Genomic DNA, 26,944 nt, shown 5'->3' on the forward strand with positions numbered 1-26,944 from the left:
TGTCATTCTGGACTTTCAGCTAATGTAAATATATATATTTTAAAATCAATTTAAACATATACATTTACAAATAGATATATCAGAACTTAAAAGACAGAAAACTCTATTTATATACCATAAGACTGTACTGTAAAAAACTGGGAACAACCTAAATATCCAAAAGAGGCGGACCTCCCTGGTGGTGCAGTGGTTAAGAATCCACTTGCTAATGCACGGGACATGGGTTCGAGCCCTGGTCCGGGAGGAACCCACATGCCGTGGAGCAACTAAGCCCGTGCGCCACAACTACCGAGCCTGCGCTCTGGAGCCCGCGAGCCACAAATGCTGAGCCCACGTGCTGCAACTGCTGAGCCCGTGCGCCTCTAGAGCCCGTGCTCCGCAACAAGAGAAGTCACCGCAATGAGAAGCCTGCACACCACAGTGAAGAGTAGCCCCCACTCGCCAGAACTAGAGGAAGCCTGTGCACAGCAACGAAGACCCAATGCAGCCAAAAATAAATAAGTAAATAAATAAATAAATATATATATGTGTATATATATACACACACATATATATTTAAAAAGGGGGAATGGTTAAGAATAAAGTCTAAAATAGAATAATCTTAAAATTATGAAGATTATTTTTATGATTTCATATAAATAAATAAAATTGAATTATTCTACATGGTGACTATAATTCTGCAAAAAGTATATGCACATAGACAAGGACTGAAAGAGAACAAGGAAAAACAGAAAGTAGAAAATGTGACTAGACCTTCAGGTGTCTTTTTTCCCTTTTTCATTTGTGAATGATAAATTGCTTAAATATTTAAAAATATTTACGTGAGTCTCAAACATTTACTATTTATAGTAATAATAATTTAAAGTAATTTTCTCTTTGTTGGAATGGTATAATTAGAACTACCTGTGTACACACCAAATACATGGCTTCTGTGGAGCTTGGGGATGTTCTAAACTATAATTTAGAGTTGATTTTTAAGTTTATGCATCCTTTTTCAAATCTTAGAGATTACAGTTGGAATCAAACCCCCTTGAATATAAGAAAGCCTACATATGGGGAGTACTACGTAGTTCAAACATTTGTAGAATAAAATTCTTCTCTTAGAGAGCCCTTTCTAATAACTTAATTTATATAAGTACATCCAAGTGCTTTTTGTGCTCTAGTGTCTAAAATACTTGCCTTCATCTGCCCTATTTATTTCATGTTCAGGAAGCCTGGAGCTGCTGGGTCTGGAAGGTGAACCCACAGATGGCTGCAATGAGGGAAGTTCATCAACATCTCTCAAATTAGCAAGCATATCTTGCAGTTTTGACCTATTGGGCCCTAGCCCCCAAAAAGGGAGGGAGAGAACAAAAAAGAGGAAATAGAATTATCCAACTGCATCAAAATGGAGTCATAAACCTTACTCACATCTGCCAACATTCACCTTTAAAACTACCCTACTATACTATATTAAAAAGTAATTATTTTCTAAGTTTTCAAATTATTTTAGAAGTTTATTATTTCTTGAAAAAATTGTGTTTTACATATATTTTTTAGATTAAGCTAATGGAATAACATCACTACTTGCACGAAAAAATGCTCATGTGCAATTTGGACCATTAAAAAAATATTATTCTATAATCCTTGTATACTGCTCTAAAGGCAGACAGATACCACAGACTGTGAAGCTACTGCGTACATTGAATTAAACAATCACATTCTTTTTTGTTTGTTTATATTAAGTTGCATTCATTGCCTTAAGTCCTGAAGCTATGGTATCCGAGGTGAAGTCTCATGCCCTGCCAATTACTTACCTGTACTTTGATGCTGCATTCTCCCACATCCCTGTTTTGATTGTTTTATATAGGATAGAGGCTGAAACAGATCTTCAGTAGTTTTTCCTGTTATAAGTTTAATTAAGAATGGGAAAATCTTACCCATAGTCCATTATGGTTTTTTTCCTATACCAGCAAAGAATACAACTATTTTAAAGCAACTTTAACTACTACCTAGAAATATATTCTAAGACAGTATGATTGAAGAACACAATTTGACTGGAAATATTTCTACTAGACCATATTAAAAAGACTCAACTTCTTCCAATGAGTAACAGTTCAATTTTAAAAATACCCATGATGGTTTATAAATTAATGCTCCATATATCAATTCAAAGCTTTCCTTCAGTTCTATTTTCATTTTAAGTCTTCCAGTTCTGTTTTTATATTGTCTTCACTCGTTCCCAGACTATCATTTTATCAAGATAACCTGAACTGATGATAAACAAAATGTGCTGAACCTCAGTCTACAGTCCCTCTCTCTTCAGTGAAAGACATTAAAATTTCTCCTCCTAAAGAATCATTTTTCTTCACCATACTAAAAAGCTATGTGCCATATGCCTGAATAGTGATCAAAATCCCCAGGTCCAGGAAACCCAATAGCTTCTATTAGCAGGAATACTGTTCCAGTCAAATGGTGCAGTTTTAGACCTTAAATGCTAAATTCCAACTATAGTGATGCCTTGCTATTTGACAAGAACCTAATAATAAATATAATAGTAGATGGATTCTACATAAGTCCTGGATACTTTTCCAACTGAAAGATCTTGTACATTTTAAGACATTCATTAGTGTAGCATAATGGCTTAAATATATCAACTTTAAGTCAATCTGACAATTAAAATATTTTCCTTGTTTCTTGTGTATGACAGACAAATATTCCTTAAAATTTCAGTTTAACTGCTTTTATCATGGCTCTGAAAAGCCATAGCAAACCATGTCTCACTATTGTTTAAGATTAAATTTTTATCAGTATTTTTTTTGTTCTTCTGAGAATGCTTATTTTGTCCTTCTTTAAAAAACATTTTTATTGGAGTATAATTGCTTTAAAATGGTGTGTTAGTTTCTGCTTTATAACAAAGTGAATCAGTTATACATATACATATGTCCCCATATCTCTTCCCTCTTGCGTTTCCCTCCCTCCCACCCTCCCTTTTAGCTGGTCACAAAGCACCGAGCTGATCTCCCTGTGCTATGTGACTGCTTCCCACTAGCTATCTATTTTACATTTGGTAGTGTATATATATATGTCCATGCCACTCTCTCACTGCGTCCCAGCTTACCCCTCCCCCTCCCTGTGTCCTCAAGTCCGTTCTCTAGTAGGTCTGCATCTTTATTCCCGTCTTGCCCCTAGGTTCTTCATGACCTTTTTTTTTTTTAGATTCCATATGTATGTGTTAGCATACGGTATTTGTTTTTCTCTTTCTGACTTACTTCACTCTGTATGACAGACTCTAGGTCCATCCACCTCACTACAAATAACTCAATTTCGTTCGTTTTTATGGCTGAGTAATATTCCATTGCATATATGTGCCATATCTTCTTTATCCATTCATCTGTCGATGGATACTTAGGTTGCTTCCATGTCCTGGCTATTGTACATGGAGCTGCAATGAACATTGTGGTACATGACTCTTTTTGAATTATGGTTTTCTCAGGGTATATGCCCAGTAGTGGGATTGCTGGGTCGTATGGTAGTTCTATTTTTAGTTTTTTTAAGGAACCTCCATACTGTTCTCCATAGTGGCTGTATCAATTTACATTTATTTTTTAATAAAATGTATAAAATAATGTTCTTATGTTTTAATATTAAACCTTCCTCATTGGGATTTAATTTACATTGAGAAGGCATCAAATGTCATTCTCTCTCAGTTACATAATGGTTGGTACAGTACTAACGTCAATAATGGCCACTGACTTTTTATCCATTAAAGCTAAATACTTGTAAATTCTAAGATATTTTAAATAAAAATTTACATATTTATCGGTAACTACTAGATTTAAAAGAATGACTGGCCTTTGATAATCCCTAGCATCACTATAAAAAGAGAAAAAGAAAAGGCATATCCTTCCAGCCTTTTGCAATTTTAAACACACGCCTCACTCCAGTTGGATTTTAATCCTACTTTACACTACTTTAATATTCCAAAGGATGAAATTCCTATTGCGATAAAAGGGAAACCCATGTCCATACTGTCAATAACAGTGGTAACACAAGGAGATAGTTCAGCCTTGCTCTCCTAAGAAGGTGTTTAAGATGGTTTTCAGGGATGTTTGAAAGCTTTTGTATTTCTATTTTAAATACTTAACTAGATCTATTGTTAAACTTTATTAATAATTTGAATAAGTTATATAGATATGATTCACAGGGCTAGAAATTTCATTTTAGCTTCCATTTTTGATGTGGCACTCATTTTGTTGGAAAAAAAAAATCTAATTGGTAATATTACAAATGAAATTGGCCCAAAATTTAAATTAGAAAAATAAATACTTAAAAAAAGTTGTGTATCTGACTCTGTGCCCTGTATAGCATATAGTGATGAGAGCAAATGAACTGTGTGTTATGAACACATAGAATATTCAGGGGTAGAAATTAACTATAGAATATTCAGGGGTAGAAATTAACTTTCTTTCTGTCTCCAAGACTTAAAATTATAAGTAATAATTTTGGTGGCTTGCCAGAGAGTCAGTCACACTAGACGAGATTTAAAATTGTCAACAGTGAAAAATCATTACTGTAATTAAGCACATCTAATTTTAAAAATCAAGTGATCAATATGTTTGAAAACATAGTTCCACATACTCATGACACTCTGGATTTATTACTGGAATATATTATAATTCCATAATTATATGCACAGCCTTTTTTTTTTTTTAAAGTTCATAATCAAACAGCTAACCATTTAATTTCAACCCCTGAGAACAAGTGAAAAGGAAAGAGGTCAGGAGCAGAAAAGAAAAAGAGTAAGTAGTTTTAGGAAAACATTGGAGAAAAAAATTGGGGGATATGAAAGAGGTAAGATTTATGATTTACAGATACAATGTTTTCCACTTACTCTTCACCCCCTTTTTCCCCTTTCTCTCCTTTTTGTATTGTTCCTTGAGTTTGGTAATTACTCCCTGGTCCACATTCCAAGCTTCAGGCATGAGACACTGGTCTTCCTTTTCTAAACAGAGTGAAACAAATGAAACAGCCTTTTTCAATACAATATTGAACAATATTCAATAAAATATTGAACAGTGAACAGTAAATTCACTGTTATGTCAATGGATGGACATAACAACCATTTTCTTCATAGTAGCACTAATTTTAAGGTCATTACTTATTCATTAGATAGATACATGTCACATAAAATATAATATCCAAGAAACAAGTGATCAATTCAATTTCCTAGGTAATAATATTAAATCTCTCTTGAAATAGACATAGAAAAAAAAAAAACCCTGCAAGATTTGAGCTACTTTTAGTACATTAAGCCCCAAAAGTCTATATTCAAGAACCCCTCATTTTCATCCCATTTTCTGAATTTGATTAGGATTGACTCACAAAAAAACCCATTTCTTATTAAGTTATGTAATGAAAGAAGATTATTAAGCATTTGTACAAAATAGTCTTCAGTGATCTTTTCATTTCAAAAATTGTATATTTTTGGCATGGGTTTATCAGCAAATGATCATTTTTATTTTATAGGCTTTATAAATAGCACTTTGTAAACTTATTAATCAACCTGGCATTCAATATTTAAAACAATTTAAGTGACCTGTTAATTTAAAAATATTTAAATCAGGAAACTGAGCTTCTAGTAAAAAAGAAATTCAATCAGTAATTTTCACTATTTCAGGAGTAGAAAATTTAAAGAGTAAATATGTTATATATTTTATACTTACTATAAAATAATTTACTATATACATACAATGCTATATAAGTGTTAGCTTAGAACACTCACTTGAATTCAAGACTCATACATATACCCAACTGCTTACTCTATATTTCCATTAGGAAGTCAAAATTCAAACCAAACATACAAAACCAAACTCCTAATCTTCCCCATCCAATCTGTTCCAACTACAGGGTTCCCCATCTTATTTGAAGGCAATTCCACACTTCCATTTGATCAGACCAAAAATCTCCCTTTCTTCCAAACCCCACATCAAATATTTCAGGGAATACCGTTTTCTCTACCTTTAAAACACATCCAGAATCTGACCACTTCTCAGCATATCCACTACTTCCCTAACCTCTGTCTCTTGCTAGAATTACTGCAAATGTTTTCCCACTCTCCCCTCCAAGTCTACTGCCAACACTGATTGCCCTGGGTAGTCTATTCTCAACACAGCAGCCAAAGTGATGCTTTAAAACAAAAGCTGGATCATGTCACCTTTCCAGCTCAAATCGTTCCCATGGTTCCCCATCTTACCAGTGGTCTACATAGCTCCACTTGATTTGGTCATTTCTTACTACATTCCCCTCAGAATCACTCTGCTCCAGCCACTCTAGCTTCTTTGAATTCCTCAAGCATACCAGGGCTACGGCTATCTTAGGGCATTTGCTCTGGTTTTCTTGTTGAACACTCCTTCCCTGGATACCATGTGGCTAACTCCCTCATCAATGTTGTCTTTTGTTCAAATGTTACCCTCTCAATGGGCCTTACCATGACCAATCTATTTCATATTGTAACCTCTTCCCCTCCACCCCACCCTGACCCGAGCACTCTCTAACCCACTTACTCTATTCTATTTTTTTCTATTTCCCATAGCATTTATCATATTCTGACATACTATATCATTTATCATGTTTGTCTCTTACTGCTATATCCTGTTAGTAGAATGTAGGACCACAGGGGTAGAGATCTTCACCTAGAAGACTTGGCACATAGAAGGCACGTGATCAATATTTGTTCAGTGATTGGAATAAACCAAAATGAACCAGAATAAACAGAAATCTATTTTTAACAAGTTTCAATCCACAGTTTAAAAAACAGATAATTGGGTCTCTGAATATAAACTCAACATTTTTATTGAGTTTTTATAGGTTAAACATTTTTATAGATATAACTACCAATATATTCTACTAACAATAGTAGAAATAGTCTACTTTTTTCAGAAAGTCTAACAATCAAAAATGTTAATTTTCATCAATCACATCTTAATAATAAATTAAACTGAGTTGGCTCTTGGATCCTAGAATGTCTTCAGTTTTTTAAAGTAAAAATTTAGCTATATCATACTCTTAACTAGGTGTTATACTGATAACAACAGTAACGGAAAATCACAGGAGAACTGTGGTAAAATCTATTTGCTTGTGAGAAACTAAGGAGATTCTTTTTTTTTTTTTTTTTATTTTTTATTTTTTTGCTGTACGCGGGCCTCTCACTGCTGTGGCCTCTCCCGTTGCGGAGCACAGGCTCCGGACACACAGGCTCCGCGGCCATGGCTCGCGGGCCCAGCCGCTCCGCGGCATGTGGGATCTTCCGGGATCGGGGCACGAACCCGTGTCCCCTGCATCGGCAGGCGAACTCTCAACCACTGCGCCACCAGGGAAGCCCAGGAGATTCTTAACATAAGCACAGTAATGCTTTTTTTAGGGATATGGGGAACAGATAAAGGAAGCCCTTAAAGTGATTTAAATGCCCATTCAACTAATCAGGATTTGCAATCTAGTTTTGTTAATTGATTAAAAGTGAAATGACTTGAATTTGAATTATAAAATCCTTAACACATACAAGGCCAAACTCCTGGTAAAGAAATCTTCAGTCAACTGAAAGACTCCATTCACTCACACTCATAAACAGAAATGTCCAAGACACTACTAAAGAGTGAGACAGCTAAGATGTGGGAACAGTCACTCATTTTCACCAGTAAATTCATAGCAGGTTACAGACCTGTATCACATAATACTCCGGGCCATGACTCACACCTTAAAGCAAAGGAAGTTATGAAGGGACAATGCAGCTGTCTTTGGAGAAAAATGAATTCCAATTACCCTTGCAATAAGATTGGCAAAGAAGGGCTTCCCTGGTGGTGCAGTGGTTGAGAGTCCGCCTGCTGATGCAGGGGACATGGGTTCGTGCCCCGGTCTGGGAGGATCCCACATGCCGCGGAGCGGCTGGGCCCGTGAGCCATGGCCGCTGGGCCTGCGCGTCCGGAGCCTGTGCTCCACAACGGGAGAGGCCACAACAGTGAGAGGCCCGCGTACCGCAAAAAAAAAAAAAAAAAAAAAAAAAAGATTGGCAAAGACAAGGCCAACTATTATTTATACAGATGTGTGACTCCTCAGAGAGTGACCTCAGTGTAGCACAGTGGATCTAACTATATTGGAAGAATTGAGGCCTAAAATATATAAATAACTTGATACATAAGCTCAGTAAGGAATAAGACAGAAGCGAGATTCATTTCACTTTAACTTCCCCTGGTTTCCAAACTTTGTTCTGTTGGGGGGGGCGGGGAAAGCCAGTCACTAAATAGCCATTATATTCTTCAATGACTAAGTAATTATCCCAAATAATTCTTCAAATATTTACCACTAAAAAGGAAAAGAAGTGGCATTATCGCTATCAGAGTCCCTGAAGGCAAAGCCTCAAGGAAAAATTAAGATAGTTACTGTTTCCCTAACCTTATCTGTCTTTAAAGTACATAGACTGTAAGCCAAGGGAATCCTGGAATTCTTCAACCTCAGAAGAAAATTTTCTCATTCTCAGTATCTACATGCCTTCTCTCTCTCTGTCTCTCTCCTTCTCTCTCTCACACACACATACACACACCTGATAGAACTGATCACTTTTGAAGAATTTATCACAATCCTACCTTACTGATAGGACAATTCATTTCCAAACGCCTAGAATGATCTGTGCTGTAGAAGTTCGCCCTAAAATACTTTTTTGAACCCTTATTAGATGTTTAAAATATTAAATTTGTTTAGAACCATTTGTGCAAAAAAATTCTATGCCTTGTACAAAATAATGAAACTTGACTAAAATGAATGAATAACTACAACTTTTTAACTTATACTTCTTTTTGCACAGAAAATGCCAAAGATGAGATAGCTAAAATCCTCTACTACATTCTCATACTCAATTTCCACAAAATCTAGATTTGCAAGTTCTACTGTCTAGACCGAAAACAGAGAACATTCTACATATGAACTCAAATTATTTTCATACTGTATTGCTTATGTTAAAAGATGAGGTAACTAGTTGTACAACCTGCTTTAAACACACACACACATACCCTGGAAAAAAGGTGACAATAGAAAAAAGTCCACAGAATGTTCAACATTTCAACATTACAAGAGATTTAAAGTGTTCTTAAGATGTTGCCCTCCTAGTAAAATATTAGTTTCGTTCATTTATATAACATCTCTAGTTGGATCCAGTATGCTTTCTTACCCCAGTCTGTTCCATCGCCTGCACTTCTGGATTCATTGTCTCCTTCTTCTGATGTAACCAAAAAGTCAAACTCCTTTAGAGCTTCTTTTGTATCTCGATCTTCACTGCTATCAGGCAATACTTTTTTCCTAACAATCTAATGAAAAAAACATGCTCAATTAAAATATTAGGATATATTATGGGATTAATTTAAGTAAAGAAGACAATATCCTTTTACCACTGAATGAGAAAACCCAATTTCTCATTGCATCTTTGTTGTGTTAAGTAACTGTAATACCTATCCAATTCAGTAGAAAATACAGATGTCATTTTAAAAAGATATACATTATACATTTTAAAGTAGTAATTTAAACTTTGTTAAATGATGGCTTGTTTGTTTTAAATAAACAAATGGAATCATATATTGAAAACACTGGAATATAAGACATGCATTTAAATTACAGATAGATGAAAAATGTCCCTGACATACTGTACTATGAGAACCACAACCAAATCTTACATTTCTTGGATGTAGTCTGTGCAGCAAGCAGATATTCTAATCTAACCAAAGAAAGAAACACTTCATAAAACATTGCAAGAGTTTTTCAGAATATAACCATGATAAATTTTAACTCTAGTACATCATTCCCTTACAAAAGCTAAAATCACAAAAGCTACAAACTCAGAAATGCATGCCACAAGACTGAGAAGGTATTCTGTGGGGCAGGGGGAACAATGCCCATTATTATTTCTACTGTCCCAACCTTGCATCAATTTCCTCTAATAATTGTCTATATATTCAAATTTTTCTTCAAATATTGATCTTTTAGAGACATAATCTAGATTTAATAGCGAATCTGACAAGGGCCATTATGTCTCATTTTTATACATTTAGAAATATCTCTGGAATCATAAGGTGAAGAGATCAAACATGAGAAAAGAGAAGGAGATGGGGAGGAGGAAAATGACCCAGAGTGTAATGCAAAGAAAAATCAAGCTCCAATACAGGGCAAAGAGCAAGAAAGGACAATGAACATATGTAGCTTTTTGAAGAAAATGCCTGAAGAAAATAGACTTAACACAACCAACAGCTACTAAGAGCCTTATGTTTCTGTATTTTCTTAGTTGAATCTATTGAACTATTTTTGATTAAAGAAATAAAATAACATTTTAAGAACCTGCTTGTTCTACTAAACATTTTAACAGCATAATTTTCAGCCATTCTCTCTCTATACAGCACTGCAATAAATCTTCTAAGTCCTGCTTATACATTGCTACATAGAGTTAGATTTTTAAAGTCTTTTGGCAGGTAGCTATTATACTGCAGCTGTGAAAATCAATGTAATATATAATAAAAATTAGCAAAACTATTATAAAGAAACCAATTATTTGTTTAGAAATATTTTTCTAAAGGAAAAACTAGAAAAAATTTTGGGTCCAATATTTAAATGGGGTTAAGTATGTTTATATTAGCTGTGCCTTCATTGCTTGGTCACAGAATTGCTATTATCTGCACTAATTGGAGGTCAAGATATTTATGAATTCAATTATTTAAAAAGAAACCAGTTTACAGTTAGGAATTTCTATTAAGACCACACTTGATAGTTATAATAAACAGCTTATAGGTTTTTTAATATTTACACTGATATAATGACTAACAACAAAACATAAAGCATCATAATTAGTTATTAACCACTGAGCTATGAATAACGTATTCTGATGGAAAAATAATATCTCAGTACAATCATCCCATAGAAATCACAAGTCAGCACAGAATTTCCAAATGATTAGGACAGAGAAAAGTTATCATACAAGTTTCGGCATTTTCTTTTACCACAGTATATTTAAACATGTGCTATAACTACTTGTTTGAATAATAAAAAGAGGGAGTAACTATGTGAAGTTCAAATAATATCCATGGCAGGGTTGTATTAGCACAGTACTACTGAATAGTGGCCCGGGGAAACATTAATCTGGAAGTAGTAAGTTGAGAGTCTCTGATGAAAGCAGAGGACATAAAGAGAACAGAGAAATTACACTTAGAAAGCACTTTATAGTTAAACATATCACTTTCATACATAGTGTTTCATTTATTCCTCACAAAATACTCTGGGGATAAGATGGTTACTTATAATAATCCCCATTTTACAAACTGAAAAACTAAGCCTGAAGGATTAAGAAGCACAGATAATTAGTGACAGAACTGGGACTTTAGCCCAAGGCTTTGACTCGTTCCAGTCTGCTTTATTTACACTACCTTACTTTCTCCTCCCTCTTCTTAAATAAACGTGAAGGAGGAAATGTGAACACTCTCCTAAACAAAGAGAAGCACGCCCTCATCTCTTACTTAAAAAAAGGAGAAAGAGAGAGAAGGAAGGAGAAGAAGGAATATGAAGAGAGAAAGAAAAGAGGGGAGAGGTTAAAAAGGGGAGAGGGTGGAAGGGGACAGAATAAAGAAGGGAAGAGAAGGGCGAATTTAGATACTTCTTATTCCAGGACTCTACCATGGAAACAATAAACTTACAAAAATCTAAACAAAACCACAGAATAACCCTAAACAAGTTTGGAGAAATCTAATGGAAGAGTTCTGAAAACGTGTAAAACTTGCCTACCAAAGCAACCCTGACATGAGAAACAAAAACCACACCGATTAGAGTTGACGCCAGTCACCATCAGGCACCATAATGGGTCTGTCAGTTCTATTGTCTTATAGCACCAATAACAATGCATTGTTATAACACACATTTACCATGTTCACTAACCCTATAAAAATGTTTAAATGTTTAATGAATTAACAAAAAGCTAATGAATGAAGGCCTATAAGAAAAAGTTGCTATACTAAAAAGTCTTGAATTTGAAATCAATACAAAAACTTTTATTAGATTAAATTTCCCCAAACTTATGGGGAATTTAGATTAAATTTCCCCAAACTTTTTTTTCTTTATGGAAACAAAAAGTTAAGGGTTGAAGTTGAAGGGTATGGATTAAAGTATGCATAATGGTCCCTAAAAATATTTATATCTGAGTTATTCAACTCACCGTTGAAGTATCAATGATGCTTTTCTCTCTTCCATCAATGTCATCATCTTCATCTTCATCACTGAAATCTGCAGCTGCACTTTCAAGGAATTTAAAATTATCCAGCACGGAGGCAGAATCTGTTAACTCAGATTTTCTGGTTTAAAACATATACACCTTGCTCAGTTAATTTTTTAAACTCGACATAAGAATTAATCCATGATATACAGTACTAACTTCTGTTTATATTGTATTATGACATCCCCAAATCATATTATGATCTACATTGATTCTTATCTATTACATTTCCATGGATTCGAACTGGAAAAGCAATATAGGAAGGAAGTGCCTACTCTCTTTTTTTTTCGGTACGCAGGCCTCTCACTGTTGTGGCCTCTCCTGTTGCGGAGCACAGGCTCCAGACACGCAGGCTCAGCGGCCATGGCTCACGGGCCTAGCCGCTCCACAGCATGTGGGATCCTCCCGGACCGGGGCACAAACCTGTGTCCCCTGCATCGGCAGGCGGACTCTCAACCACTGCGCCACCAGGGAAGCCCTGCCTACTCTTTTAAAAGTACTTTGTAATCATACCTACTACTTAGATTAATCGCAATCCAATATAAAGAACTCCCCCTCCTGATTCACTATTATGTTGATTTTTAAGCCAAACTTAATGCATTTCTTTTAAAAATATTTTTCTTATTATCTCTACCACTGTTTTTTTTCTATTTCTTTTCCTCTCTGCAACTCTTCCTCTGACACAGAAGTTTCCATAACTAAGAAAATAACTAGTAAATACATCATTTTTTCTCCGATGCAATCTTGCATTTCTGAACAGCTAAAGAGCTGAAAAAAGCAAATGTGTATATAAAGTTACTAAAAACAATATTTTAGTCAAATTAATATTACTACAAAACTTGATGCTGTTGGTTAAACCTTTTTGAAATGATTGACTTTTCAAATATGTAAGATTTTATTTTAGTTCTCTCTAAAGAATTTTAACAAAAAATTTCTTAATAGCCAGAAAAGAATGATTTCTCTCATTAGGAAATGCTATAGATAAGAAGACATTTTCCTGAAAAAATTTAGCCACAACTATGGGCAAAATTCTCAAAACAGATAAATCTTAAATTTCAAATCTGCTCAGAGCTATGTTTTTGTTTTTTTCCAACCTACTATGCTCCATCCCTATAGAAGTCAGATTCAGAATAATACCTTTATCAGTTTCAAAAGAGAGGTCAAGGCCAAAACACAAGACAACTAGAGTGGTCTTTCCTGAGGGTCTTTGTAATAATTTGAGCTAATTCATTAGGTAAAAATATAACCAGGATTAATGCCTACATTGTCTACTTCTACACAGAGAAACAATCTACATCTTACATTTATTATAACAAGTTATATAGCCTTAACTATTAATGAATACATTTCAGAAGGCTCCAGTGACATTTGTTTATAAAAGTCGTATTTTTAAACCTTTACCTAAACCCCATAATTTTAGTTTATGTTCCAAATAATAGAAACTATGTTCTCACTAGAAAATGTATAGCGTGCAATTAAAACCATTCTTCCAGCCTAAACATGAGTTAAAATAAAGTAATATCATACTCAGACTTTCAAAGAATCTTTGGCTTTTTATTTCTTTAAGAATTTGGCTTTTTATTTCTTTAAGAATCATGTCAATTTTTTTCAATAAAGAAGCATCTCCTTATTTAACTGTCCACATTCATTTTAAGCAGAATTACATATAATTGTATGATACATAATCCAAAAAGCAAAAAAAAATTTCTGCTATTGAATTTTTCACTTATTCTATCAATTAAAATATATATACTTGAAATAGATACTTTTCAAGGGGAAGATGAGTTACAGCATTATTAGATACATGCAAATGGCTAAGAAAAGGTTTACATCGAAAGAATTAAGCATTTATATGATCTCTGGGTCACCAGGAATGAAATTTTACTCTTACTGATTTGAAGTGAATTTCCAAATAAGATCTTTTACGAAGTTCTAATAGTGACTGAGCTTCAAGATATTAAAATCTATATTAAATCCATAAATTTCAAGCAATTAAAAAATCTTAAAAAATATTCTTAAAGTAATCATAAATGATAACTGTAATGTTATCTTCTACCAAATAAAATTTTAATTTTTTTATTAAACTTTATCATTAAATTACTTCTGGAGCAGTATCTAAAAGTACAAGTATCACAAGTGTCACCCATAAGCCAAAAACATTAACAAGAACTAAAACTACAGCCAAACAACTTTCCAGACAAAATACTTACCCAATCATTGCTGTCTCTTTAACTTCAGCCTCTGTGCCATTTATAACTGAGTCCTGATTTTTGTCATCTTCCCTGTCAGTGACATCACTTGAAAAGCCCAACAAAGCTCGCACTCGTTTGGATTTCACATCTAGAATAGTATCTGTGTAACCCACCTCCTGTAGATACCTGTGTGTGAAGAGGATCTTTACAATTCAGTCATATTGGAATCAGTATTCTATTGCTGAATATGTAAATAAAAACATTTCTTTAAATTCATATGCCTGCATAAGACTTAACAGTACAGTACTATGCTAGTAAGACTTGCTAACAAATAATCTTCCAGCTGCAGATGGAGCTGTCTCTTGCAGTACCAGCCTCTATGGTCACTGAGAAAAATCAAAGAACTATACAATACACCATTCATTTATCATAAGAAGAAGCTATTCCTTAATATACCTAATGGCACATTCTTTCTTCTAGGCAGGGTTGGAGTAAACTCACTCTCAGATTCTACTGAATTACTATTTTATAATAGTAACTATAATAACCAATAGTCTTTTTACACTTCTGATATTAAACTATCATTGGATAAATTGAAATCTAGAGAGAAAGTTTCTAGCATATATCTCCATGACATACAAAGTTTCTAGCATATATGGTTTCCTCCATGACATAAAAAAGACAGTATATTCCAAAGAGTCACTTCCACAGAAGGGAAGCTTCTATCCTGACGACAACTCTAAAATAAAAATAGACCACAACTCAATTGTGGGATGTGAGATAAGTGGGTGCACAGGGGTGTGTGTGCTGCAGAAAGGCAGCAGCATAGAAAACAGAGAATAGGCTTTGTATGGAGAGTTACACCTGGGTTCAAAGCCCATTTCTTCCACCTTCTTCCTGTGTAACATTAATTCTCCTGAACCTTAGTTTTCCTTCTCCTAAAAGAGACACACCTAGAACGGTGTCTGGCATATAGAAGGTGCTCAGTATCTATTAACAACAAAGATGACCAAAAAAGATGAAAAGTGGTAGTGGCAAGAACATGAAAAAGGCAAATGCCACTAATAATGTCGTTAAGAAACATGATAGACAAATGTCTACCATTAACTTATAAGCACTAACTTAGAGGTAAGTATCAAGTCTATGAGATGAAAGAGAAAACAAAGATCAAAAAGATAACCAGTCTGATCTAAGACCACTTTAAGATCTGGTATTAAGAGTTATTATAGTTCAAAGAGATACCTCACAAAGATATGTGATCAAAATGGAATAAATGTATCCTATCAAGTCAAGGTACTCATTTTTCAATCCTATCCAGTACCTATAGAAAATTTTTGATTAAAATTTGGATAGTAAATTTCAAACATTCCTGATTTTAATCAGTTGGTTCTTGCAAACAAACACAAAGGTATTATGCTTTTCTATTTTTAACAAATAATACTTGATACATAACTCACTTTGGCAACAAAATCACATTACATATAACCGTTTCCAAAACTGCTCATTCCATAGATAAGTTGGCTTTACTAAACAGTTACTTCCTTATTCATTAATAAAATGTCACCTTTGAGAGGCAGATTACGAGTCTTTTATTTTTTTACGGTACGCGGGCCTCTCACTGTTGTGGCCTCTCCCATTGCGGAGCACAGGCTCCGGACGCGCAGGCTCAGTGGCTATGGCTCACGGGCCCAGCCGCTCCGCGGCATGTGGGATCCTCCCGGACCGGGGCACGAACCCGTGTCCCCTGCATCGGCAGGCGGACTCTCAACCACTGCGCCACCAGGGAAGCCCGAGTCTTTTAAAAGATATTTCTTGGATTGCTCACTATGATAACCACTTGTCATTAAAAAAAACAAAAAAAAACAAAAGCAGCACTTTAAGAAATTATTTATTTATAAAAAGAAAATGCAAAAATCACATTTAAGACCAAAGTGAAAACCCATTTATTAAATAGTAATGAAGTCTCTGGAGACTGAATTCAGCTAGAGACGGAACTCACTGGAGACTGGAGCTCATGAGGCCCTTTGGGATGACTGTGGTTCAAGTTTATAAAATTTTATTATATGGTTCACCGCTATACTTACTATGAGGAAAGTAGAGTAAAGTTGGAAAAAAATGCAGTAACTTTGAAAAACTGAGACCGGAGGAGCGACTGGTTCAAGGTGGTGGAGTAGAAGGACGTGCGCTCACTCCCTCTTGCAAACAGCACTGGAATCCCAACTAACTGCTGAACAGTCATCAAAAGGAAGACACTGGAACTCACCAAAAAAGATACCCCACATCCGGGCCTCCCTGGTGGCGCAGTGGTTGAGAGTCCGCCTGCCGATGCAGGGGATACGGGTTCGTGCCCCGGTCTGGGAGGATCCCGTATGCCGCGGAGCGGCTGGGCCCGTGAGCCGTGGCCGCTGGGCCTGCGCGTCCGGAGCCTGTGCTCCGCAACGGGAGGGGCCACAACAGTGAGAGGCCCACATACCGCAAAAAGAAAAAAAAAAAAAAAAAAAAAGATACCCCACATCCAAAGACAAAGGAGAAGCCGCAATGAGATGGTGGAAGGGGCGCAATCACAATAAAATCAAATCCCACAACCGCTGGGTGGATGACTCACAGACCGGAGAAAACTTATACCACAGAAGTCCACTCACTGGAGTGAAGGTTCTGAGCCCCACATCAGGTTTCCCAACCTGGGGGTCCAGCAACAGGAGGAGGAATTCCCAGAGAATCAGACTTTAAAGGCTAGCGGGATTTGATTGCAGGACTTCAACAGGACTGGGGGAAACGGAGACTCCACTCTTGGAGGGCACACACAAAGTAGTGTGCGTGTCAGTACCCAGGGGGAAGGAGCAGTGACCCCATAGAAGACTGAACCAGACCTGCCTGCTAGTGTTGGAGGTTCTCCTGCAGAGGCAGGGGGTGGCTGTGTCCCACCGTGAGGACAAGGACACTGGCAGCTAAAGATCTGGGAAGTACTCCTTGGCATGAGCCCTCCAGAGTCCACCTTTAGCCCCACCAAAGAGCTGGGCAGGCTCCAGTGCTGTGTCACCTCAGGCCAAATAACCAACAGGGAGGGAATGCAGCCCCACCCATCAGCAAACAAGGAGGTTAAAGTTTTACTGAGTTGTTCTCACCAGAGCAAACCCAGCTCTACCCACAACCAGTCCCTCCCATCAGGAAGCTTCCACGAGCCTCTTAGACAGCCTCATCCACCAGAAGCAAGAAAAACCACAATCCTGCAGCCTGTGGAACGAAAACCACATTCACAGAAAGACAGACAAAATGAAAACGCAGAGGGCTATGTACCCGATGAAGGAACAAGATACAAACCCAGAAAAACAATTAAATGAAGTGGAGATACACAACCTTCCAGAAAAAGAATTCAGAATAATGATAGTGAAGATGATCCAGGACCTCAGAAAAAGAATGGAGGCAAAGATCAAGAAGATGCAAGAAAAGTTTAACAAAGACCTACAAGAATTAAAGGACAAACACCTAGAAGAATTAAAGAACAAACAAGCAGAGATGAACACTACAATAACTGAAATGAAAAACATACTAGAAGGAATCAATAGCAGAATAACTGAGGCAGAAGAACACACAAGTGACTTGGAAGACAGAATGGTAGAATTCACTGCCGTGGAACAGAGTAAAGAAAAAGAATGAAAAGAAATGAAGACAGCCTAAGAGGCCTCTGGGACAACATTAAATGCACCAACATTCGCATTATAGGGGCCCCAGAAGGAGAAGAGAGAGAAAAAGGACTCAAGAAAATATTTGAAGAGATTATAGTCAAAAACTTCCCTAACATGGGAAAGGAAATAGCCACCCAAGTCCAGGAAGTGCAGAGAGCCCCAGGCAGGATAAACCCAAGAAGAAACATGCCGAGACACATAGTAATCAAACTGATAAAAATTAAAGACTTAAAAAAATTGTTAAAAGCAACAAGAGAAAAATGACAAATAACATACAAGGGAACTCCCATAAGGTTAACAGATGATTTCTCAGCAGAAACTCTACAAGCCAGAAGGGAGTGGCATGATATACTTAAAGTGATGAAAAGGAAGAAACTACAACCAAGATTTCTCCATCCAGCAAGGATCTCATTCAGATTCAACGGAGAAATCAAAACCTTTACAGACAAGCAAAAGCTAAGAGAATTCAGCCCCACCAAACCACCTCTACAACAAATGCTAAAGGAACTTCTCTAAGTGGGAAACACAAGAGAAGAAAAGGACCTACAAAAACAAACCCAAAACAATTAAGAAAATGGTAATAGGAACATACATATCGATAATTACCTTAAATATGAATGGATTAAATGCTCCAACCCAAAGACACAGGCTCGCTGAATGGATACAAAAGCAAGACCCATCTATAGGCTGTCTACAAGAGACCCACTTCAACCTAGGGACACATACAGACTGAAAGTGAAGAGATGGAAAACGATATTCCATGCAAATAGAAATCAAAGGAAAGCTGGAGTAGCAATACTCATATCAGATAAAATAGACTTTAAAATAAAGAATGTTACAAGAGACAAGGAAAGACACTACATAATGGTCAAGGGTTCAATCCAAGAAGAAGATATAACAATTATAAATATATATGCACCCAACATAGGAGCACCTCAATACATAAGGCAAATCTAACTGCTATAAAAGAGGAAATCGACAGTAACACAATAATACTGGGGGACTTTAACACCTCACTTACACCAATGGACAGATCATCCAGACAGAAAATTAATAAGGAAACACAAGCTTTAAAGGACACAGTAGATCAGATAGATTTAATTGATATTTATAGGACATTCCATCCAAAAACAGCAGATTACACTTTCTTCTCAAGTGCACACGGAACATTCTCCAGGATAGATCACATCTTGGGTCACAAATCAAGCCTCGGTAAATTTAAGAAAAATGAAATCATATCAAGCATCTTTTCCAACCACAACACTATGAGATTAGAAATAAGTTACAGGGAAAAAATGCAAAAAATACAAACACAGGGAGGCCAAACAATACGTTACTAAATAACCAAGAGATCACCGAAGAAATCAAAGACTAAATCAAAAAATACCTAGAGACAAATGACAACAAAAACACAACGATCCAAAACCTATGGGAGGCAGCAAAAGCAGTTCTAAGAGGGAAGTTTAGAGCAATTCAATCTCACCTCAAGGAACAAGAAACATCTCAAATAAACAATCTAAACTTATACCTAAAGGAACTAGAGAAAGAACAAACAAAACCCAAAGTTAGCAGAAGGAAAGAAATCATAAAGATCAGTGCAGAAATAAATGAAATAGAAACAAAGAAAACAATAGAAAGATCAATAAAATTAAAAGCTGGTTCTTTGAGAAGATAAAATTGACAAATCATTAGCCAGACTCATCAAGAAAAAGAGGGAGACGACTCAAATCAATAAAATTAGAAATGAAAAAGGAGAAGTTACAACAGACACCACAGAAATACAAAGCATCCTAAGAGACTATTACAAGCAACTCTATGTCAATAAAATGGACAACCTAGAAGAAATAGACAAATTCTTAGAAAGGTATAACCTTCCAAGACTGAACCAGGAAGAAACAGAAAATATGAACAGACCAATCACAAGTAATGAAATTGAAACTGTGATTAAAAATCTTCCAACAAACAGAAGTCCAGCACCAGATGGCTTCATAGGTGAATTCCATCAAACATTTAGAGAAGAGCTAACACCCATCCTTCTCAAACTCTTCCAAAAATTGCAGAGGAAGGAACACTCCCAAACTCATTCTATGAGGCCACCATCACCCTGATACCAAAACCAGACAAAGATACTACAAAAAAAGAAAATTACAGACCAATATCACTGATGAATATAGATGCAAAATTCCTCAACAAAATACTAGCAAACAGAATCCAACAACACATTAAAAGGATCATACACCATGATCAAGTGGGATTTATCCCAGGGATGCAAGGATTCTTCAATATACGCACATCAATCAATGTGATACACCATATTAACAAATTAAAGAATAAAAACCATAATATGATCATCTCAATAGATGCAGAAAAAGCTTTTGACAGAATTCAACACCCATTTATGATAAAAACTCTCCAGAAAGTGGGCATAGAGGGAACCTACCTCAACATAATAAAGGCCATCTATGACAAACCCACAGCAAACATCATTCGCAATGGTGAAAAACTGAAAGCATTTCCTCTAAGATCAGGAACAAGACAAGGATGTCCACTCTCACCACTATTATTCAACATAGTCCTAACCACAGCAATCAAAGAAGAAAAAGAAATAAAAGGAATCCAAATTGGAAAAGAAGAAGTAAAATTGTCACTGTTTGGAGATGACATGATACTATACATACAGAATCCTAAAGATGCCACCTGGAAACTACTAGAGCTAATCAATAAATTTGGTAAAGCTGCAGGATACAAAATTAATGCACAGAAATCTCTTGCATTCCTATACACTAACAATGAAATATCAGAAAGAGAAATTAAGGAAACAATCCTATTCACCACTGCAACAAAAAGAATAAAATAACTAGGAATAAACCTACCTAAGCAGACAAAAGACCTGTATGCAGAAAACTATAAGACACTGATGAAAGAAATCAAAGATGACACAAACAGATGGAGAGATATACCATGTTCTTGGATGGGAAAAATCAATATTGTGAAAATGACTATACTACCCAAAGCAATCTACAGAGTCAATGCAATCCCTATCAAACTACCAATGGCATTTTTTTACAGAACTGGAACAAAAAATCTAAAATTTGTATGGAGACACAAAAGACCTCAAATAGCCAAAGCAATCTTGAGGGAAAAAAATGGAGCTGGAGGAATCAGACTCCCTGACTTCAGACTAAACTACAAAGCTACAGTAATCAAGAAAGTAGGGTACTGGCACAAAAACAGAAGTATAGATCAATGGAACAGGATAGAAAGCCCAGAGATAAACCCACACACCTATGGTCAACTAATGTATGACAAAAGAGGCAAAGATATACAATGGAGAAAAGACAGTCTCTTCAGTAAGTGGTACTGGGAAAACTAGACAGCTACATGTAAAGGAATGAAATTAGAACACTCCCTAACACCATACACAAAAATCAACTCAAAATGGATTAAAGACCTAAATTTAAGACACAGCACTATAAAACCCCTACAGGAAAACACAGGAAGAATGTTCTTTGATATAAATCACAGCAAGATCTTTTTTGACCCACCTCCTAGAGTAATGGAAATAAAAACAAAAATAAACAAATGGGACCTAATGAAACTTAAAAGCTTTTGCACAGCAAAGGAAACTATAAACAAGACCAAAAGACAACCCTCAGAATGGGAGAAAATATTTGCTAACAAATCAACAAAGGATTAATCTCCAAAATATATAAACAGCCCATGAAGCTCAATATTAAAAAAACAGACAACCCATTCCAAAAATGGGCAGAAGACCTAAACAGACATTTCTCCAAAGAAGACATACACATGGCCAAGAGGCACATGAAAAGCTGCCCAACATCACTCATCATTAGAGAAATGCAAATCACAACTACAATGAGGTATCACCTCACACTGGTTAGAATGAGCATCATCAGAAAATCTACAAACAGCAAATGCTGCTGAGGGTGTGGAAGAAAGGGAACCCTCTTGCACTGTTGGTGGGAATGTAAACTGATACAGCCACCATGGAGAAGAGTATGGAGATTCCTTAAAAAACTAAAAATAGAATCACCATATGACTCAGCAATCCCACTACTGGGCATACACCCAGAGAAAACCATAATTCAAAAAGACACATGCACCCCAGTGTTCACTGCAGCACTATTTACAATAGCCAGGTTGTGGAAGCAACCTAAATGCCCACTGACAGACGAATAGTTAAAGAAGATGTGGTACATATATACAATGGAGTATTACTCAGCCATAAAAAGGAACGAAATTGAGTCATTTGTAGAGATGTGGATGGACCTAGAGACTGTCATACAGAGTGAAGTAAGTCAGAAAGAGAAAAACAGATATCATATATTAACGCATATATGTGGATTCTCGAAAAATGGTACACATGAACCAGTTTGCAAGGCAGAAATAGAGACACAGATGTAGAGGACAAACGTATGGACACCAAGGGGGGAAAGTGGGGGGGGTGAATTGGGAGATTGGGATTGACATATATACACTAATATGTATAAAATAGATAATAAGAACCTGCTGTATAAAAAATAAATAAATAAAAATTAAAACATAAATAAATAGTAATGAAGTTTCATTTCCTTCTCACTTTGAGGAGATAAAAAATAGATGTAAGGAGACACTTTAATATTCTCTTCCCATCATCAAAAGAAATGGCTGGCATGCAATCTGCTCTGGAAACCACAGGTTTAGACTATTCACAAGCAACTGCAAAAGTTTAAACCAGGTAGCAAATTTCATTTTACTGAGGCACAAATCAAAATACCAATTTCAAATGTGATATGCAAGGGTCAGGCACTGAGCTGGTGAGTGGGTCTACCCCACTCTGAACATCTGAACCTCAACCTAGCTTTGATCCCTCTTTATACTCTGAAGTTCACATTTTATAGGAGAAGCTATATGTTAGCATAAAATTTACAAACTTGGGAAATCCAAGAGGTTCTTCCATCTATTTAAAATAAAATTTAAAAACATAACACAAAAATTACATGATTAGACTTATATTAAAACGTATGTATATTCATGTATAAAAGGTACAAGGAAAAGAGTAACTTTAAGGGTACAGAATTCTTTAAACTATAAATTTAAGCATATATAAATTAGAAGCTTTAAGCTGTACACTTCCGATAAATCTAAAATTATGGAGAGAGAACTTATTCTTAATAATTCTTACTAATATTTAATGAAAAAATAAATTCCTCCATAGGGAAAAAGTATTTAATATGAAAAAGGAACAGTAAGTCAAAGAAGCTTTTTCACAGCAGATACTTTCATGAGATACTTACTGTCTGAGTAGTTGTCGACCTTGTTTCCACATTAACTGGCTGTTTTGCTGTGGCTGCACCTCTGTTTCATTACCTTCATCTGGAAAACATTAAATCATAAAAAAACTGACGTTATATACATTAGAGGGTATCTCAATAAATTAAAAATGTCCAATAAAAATTTATAAGATTAAGAACACTACACTGTAAGATATGTTTTAGGACAATGGAAATTCTGTTTTTAAGTTTAATTTCCATAACAAAGCTCTAATATAAATTCATTATTGCTACTAGATTTCCCTGAGAATTTCAGAACTAAAATAAAGACTTTTCCCCAATTTTTAGGTAACCTGAGAATTTTCCTTCAGGACAAATCAAGTCACACAAGTCAAAAGTATTACGAAGCACCACATCAGAATTAGAACAAAATGGCCAGGCACGATGTTTCCAAAAAAAAAAAAAAAAAGCCAATCTGGTAAAGAGTAGATAGATAAGAAATAATCCCTGCTCTGCATCTGGCGACGCTCGCAGCGCACCGCACCCGGCCCAGCTTCTTTCAAAATGTCTACCGTTCATGAAATTCTCTACAAGCTCAGCTTGGAGGGTGATCACTCCACACCTCCAAGTGCATACGGGTCAGTCAAAGCGTACACCAACTTTGATGCTGAGCGGGATGCTCTGAACATTGAAATGGCCATCAAGACTAAGGGTGTGGATGAGGTCACCATCATCAACATTTTGATCAACCACAGTAATGAACAGAGACAGGATATTGCCTTCGCCTATGAGAGAAGGACCAAAAAGGAACTTGCATCAGCACTGAAGTCAGCCTTGTCCGGCCATCTGGAAGACAGTGATTTTGGGCCTACTGAAAACACTTGCTCAGTATGATGCTTCCAAGCTGAAAGCCTCTATGAAGGGGCTGGGGACCGATGAGGACTCCCTCATTGAGTTCATCTGCTCAAGGACCAACCAGGAGCTGCAGGAAATCAACAGAGTTGACAAGGAAATGTACAAGACCAATCTGGAGAAGGATATCATTTCCGACACATCTGGTGACTTCCGCAAGCTGATGGTTGCCCTATCGAAGGTTCGAAGAGCAGAGGATGGCTCTGTTATTGATTATGAACTGATTGACCAAGATGCCCGGGATCTCTATGATGCTGGCAGAAGAGGAGAGGAACTGATGTTCCCAAGTGGATCAGCATGATGACCGAGTGGAGTGTGTGCCACCTCCAGAAAGTATTTGAAAGGTATAAGAGCTACAGCCCTTATGACATGCTGGAGAGCATCAAGAAGGAGGTCAAAGGAGACCTGGAAAATGCCTTCCTGAACCTAGTCCAGTGCATTCAGAACAAGCCCCTGTATTTTGCTGACAGACTGTACGACTCCATGAAGGGCAAGGGCACTCGTGATAAGGTCCTGATTAGAATCATGATCTACCACAGTGAAGTGGACATGTTGAAAATTAGATCTGAATTCAAGAAAAAGTATGGCAAGTCCCTGTACTACTACATTCAGCAAGACATCAAGGGCGACTACCAGAAATGTACCTGTGTGGTGGGGATGACTGAAGCCCACAATGGCCCGAGGGTACAGGACAGCTGCTCCGCACTCCCAGCTAACAGTTCTACACAGTCAGCTTGTGGCTAACAGCCCCCTTGTGTCCATCCCTGGGAGGATGATGTTAGCACTGCCCACCCCACCTGCTCCATCCTTAGTTTAGTTGCCCAAGCATTACGTGGCTTTCCGGTCTAGTCTCTCTTTACAGTCAAAGAAATGAACATTCCAAGGAGCTGGAAGTGAAATCTATGATGTGAAACACTCTGCCTTCTGAGTAATGTGTCATAAACATGAATGAACTGAATTTTTACTTTAGGAACAAGTAAAAAAAAAAAGAAATAATCCCAAGCCAAATCTATTTCCTTCACTAGTTATTAAATGAAAACCTCAAGCATTCTTTTTTTAAGACATTCTTTAGATGAAAACCTCCTAGGCCCTGTAAAGCTTCAATTCATCATTTGGTAGAAGCCGAATCTTTCAAAAAGATGATAAAGGACTTCCCTGGTGGCACAGTGGTTAAGAATCTGCCTGCCAATGCAGGGGACATAGGTTTGAGCCCTGGTCTGGGAAGATCTCACATGCTGCGGAGCAACTAAGCCCGTGTGCCACAACTACTGAGCCTGCGCCCTAGAGCCCGCAAACCACAGCTACTGAGCCCATGTGCCAAAACTACTGAAGCCCACGCACCTAAAGCCCATGCTCCGCAACAAGAGAAGCCATGACAATGAGAAGCCCATGCACCGAAACGAGTAGCCCCCACTTGCCACAACTAGAGAAAGCCTGTGTGCAGCAATGAAGACCCAATGCAGCCAAAAATAAAAAATAATAAATAAATAAATATGCCTAAATCCTTTCTACACCACCCTCAGATATACTCAACTGCCTTTGCCTACTTTGGCAGCTAGTGATGCTACCAAGGAGTGGTACATCCATTCAATGGAATACTATTCAACAAGAACAAGGAATGAACTACTGACACACACCAACATATAATAATTTCAAATGCATTATGCTAAACGGGAGACCCTAGATTCAAAAGACTACATTCTGTATGATTCTGGAATTGATATGATTTTCTCAAAAAGGCAAAACTGTAGGAACAAAAAACATATTAGTGGTTGCCAGGGAATTAGAGTAGGGAAGGAGGGGTTAACTACAAAGGGTATTAGTAACAAGACTGTATGTGTTTATGAAAACACCAAAAAGGTGAATTTCACTGTATGTAAATTATACCTTAATAAAAAATAAATTAAGCCAAATCAAATAAGAATGCACCCTCACCCTCTTTTTAAAAAGTGTATTCTTATACTGAGATAAAATCCGACTCCTTGGGTGATCATTTTGTAATATATTAAAATATCAAACCACTATGTTGTATACCTGAAACTAATATAATATTGCAAGTCAATTATACTTCAATGAAAGAAAAAGAGAAAAAGAAAAAGAAAGCAAGCACTCAGTCTTGACTCAGTTAACCCAGCTATATGACAAAAACAGCAAGGCTATGACTGCTACTTATTATATTATTCCACTCTGGATCATGACTAGGCTCCAGATGATTGCAAGGAAGCAAACGAAACCTCATGGAAATATAACCAGTCACAACACTTACTAAGAATGAAGAGATTCAAAGACCTATAGAGCTTGAGGAGTCCTTATCTCCTTGGTAATGGATTTGAGGAAAACTGCTTACCTTAATTCTTTTATTAGATTAGTGTATGAAATAATGATCTAAGATTACGTCTGCAATCATAGATTTAACTACACAAACATAAAACAGGCTCTTTACTCAACATTGCCAAAATCTATTTTCCACTGATTTAGTGAAATAATCAGTGGTATAGCCTTCTGTAAGAGCAACAAGTTTCAATGCCTGCAAAGTAATTATAAAGACAGAAATCCTGATTCTGGATAAATTTCTCCAAAGTGAATTTTCCTTTCTCTATTTAA

General features: G+C 36.4%; 1 protein-coding gene and 1 pseudogene across 1 annotated transcript in view; one reads left to right on the top strand and one right to left on the bottom strand.

Moving 5' to 3' along the window:
- Positions 1-26,944, bottom strand: part of STRN (striatin) — a 110,536-nt gene that overhangs the window by 30,811 nt on the left and 52,781 nt on the right. Inside the window, exons 4-9 of the mRNA XM_060117708.1 lie at positions 23,453-23,531; positions 14,488-14,655; positions 12,221-12,356; positions 9,203-9,338; positions 4,874-4,984; positions 1,180-1,323 (exon numbers count right to left, since the gene is read on the bottom strand). Of these exons, the coding sequence (XP_059973691.1) occupies positions 1,180-1,323; positions 4,874-4,984; positions 9,203-9,338; positions 12,221-12,356; positions 14,488-14,655; positions 23,453-23,531 (774 nt within the window). The remainder of the gene's footprint in view (positions 1-1,179; positions 1,324-4,873; positions 4,985-9,202; positions 9,339-12,220; positions 12,357-14,487; positions 14,656-23,452; positions 23,532-26,944) is intronic.
- Positions 23,965-25,005, top strand: LOC132501926 (annexin A2-like; annotated as a pseudogene).

Source organism: Mesoplodon densirostris, chromosome 14, assembly GCF_025265405.1.
Source record: "Mesoplodon densirostris isolate mMesDen1 chromosome 14, mMesDen1 primary haplotype, whole genome shotgun sequence".
NCBI classification, from domain to species: Eukaryota; Metazoa; Chordata; class Mammalia; order Artiodactyla; family Ziphiidae; genus Mesoplodon; species Mesoplodon densirostris.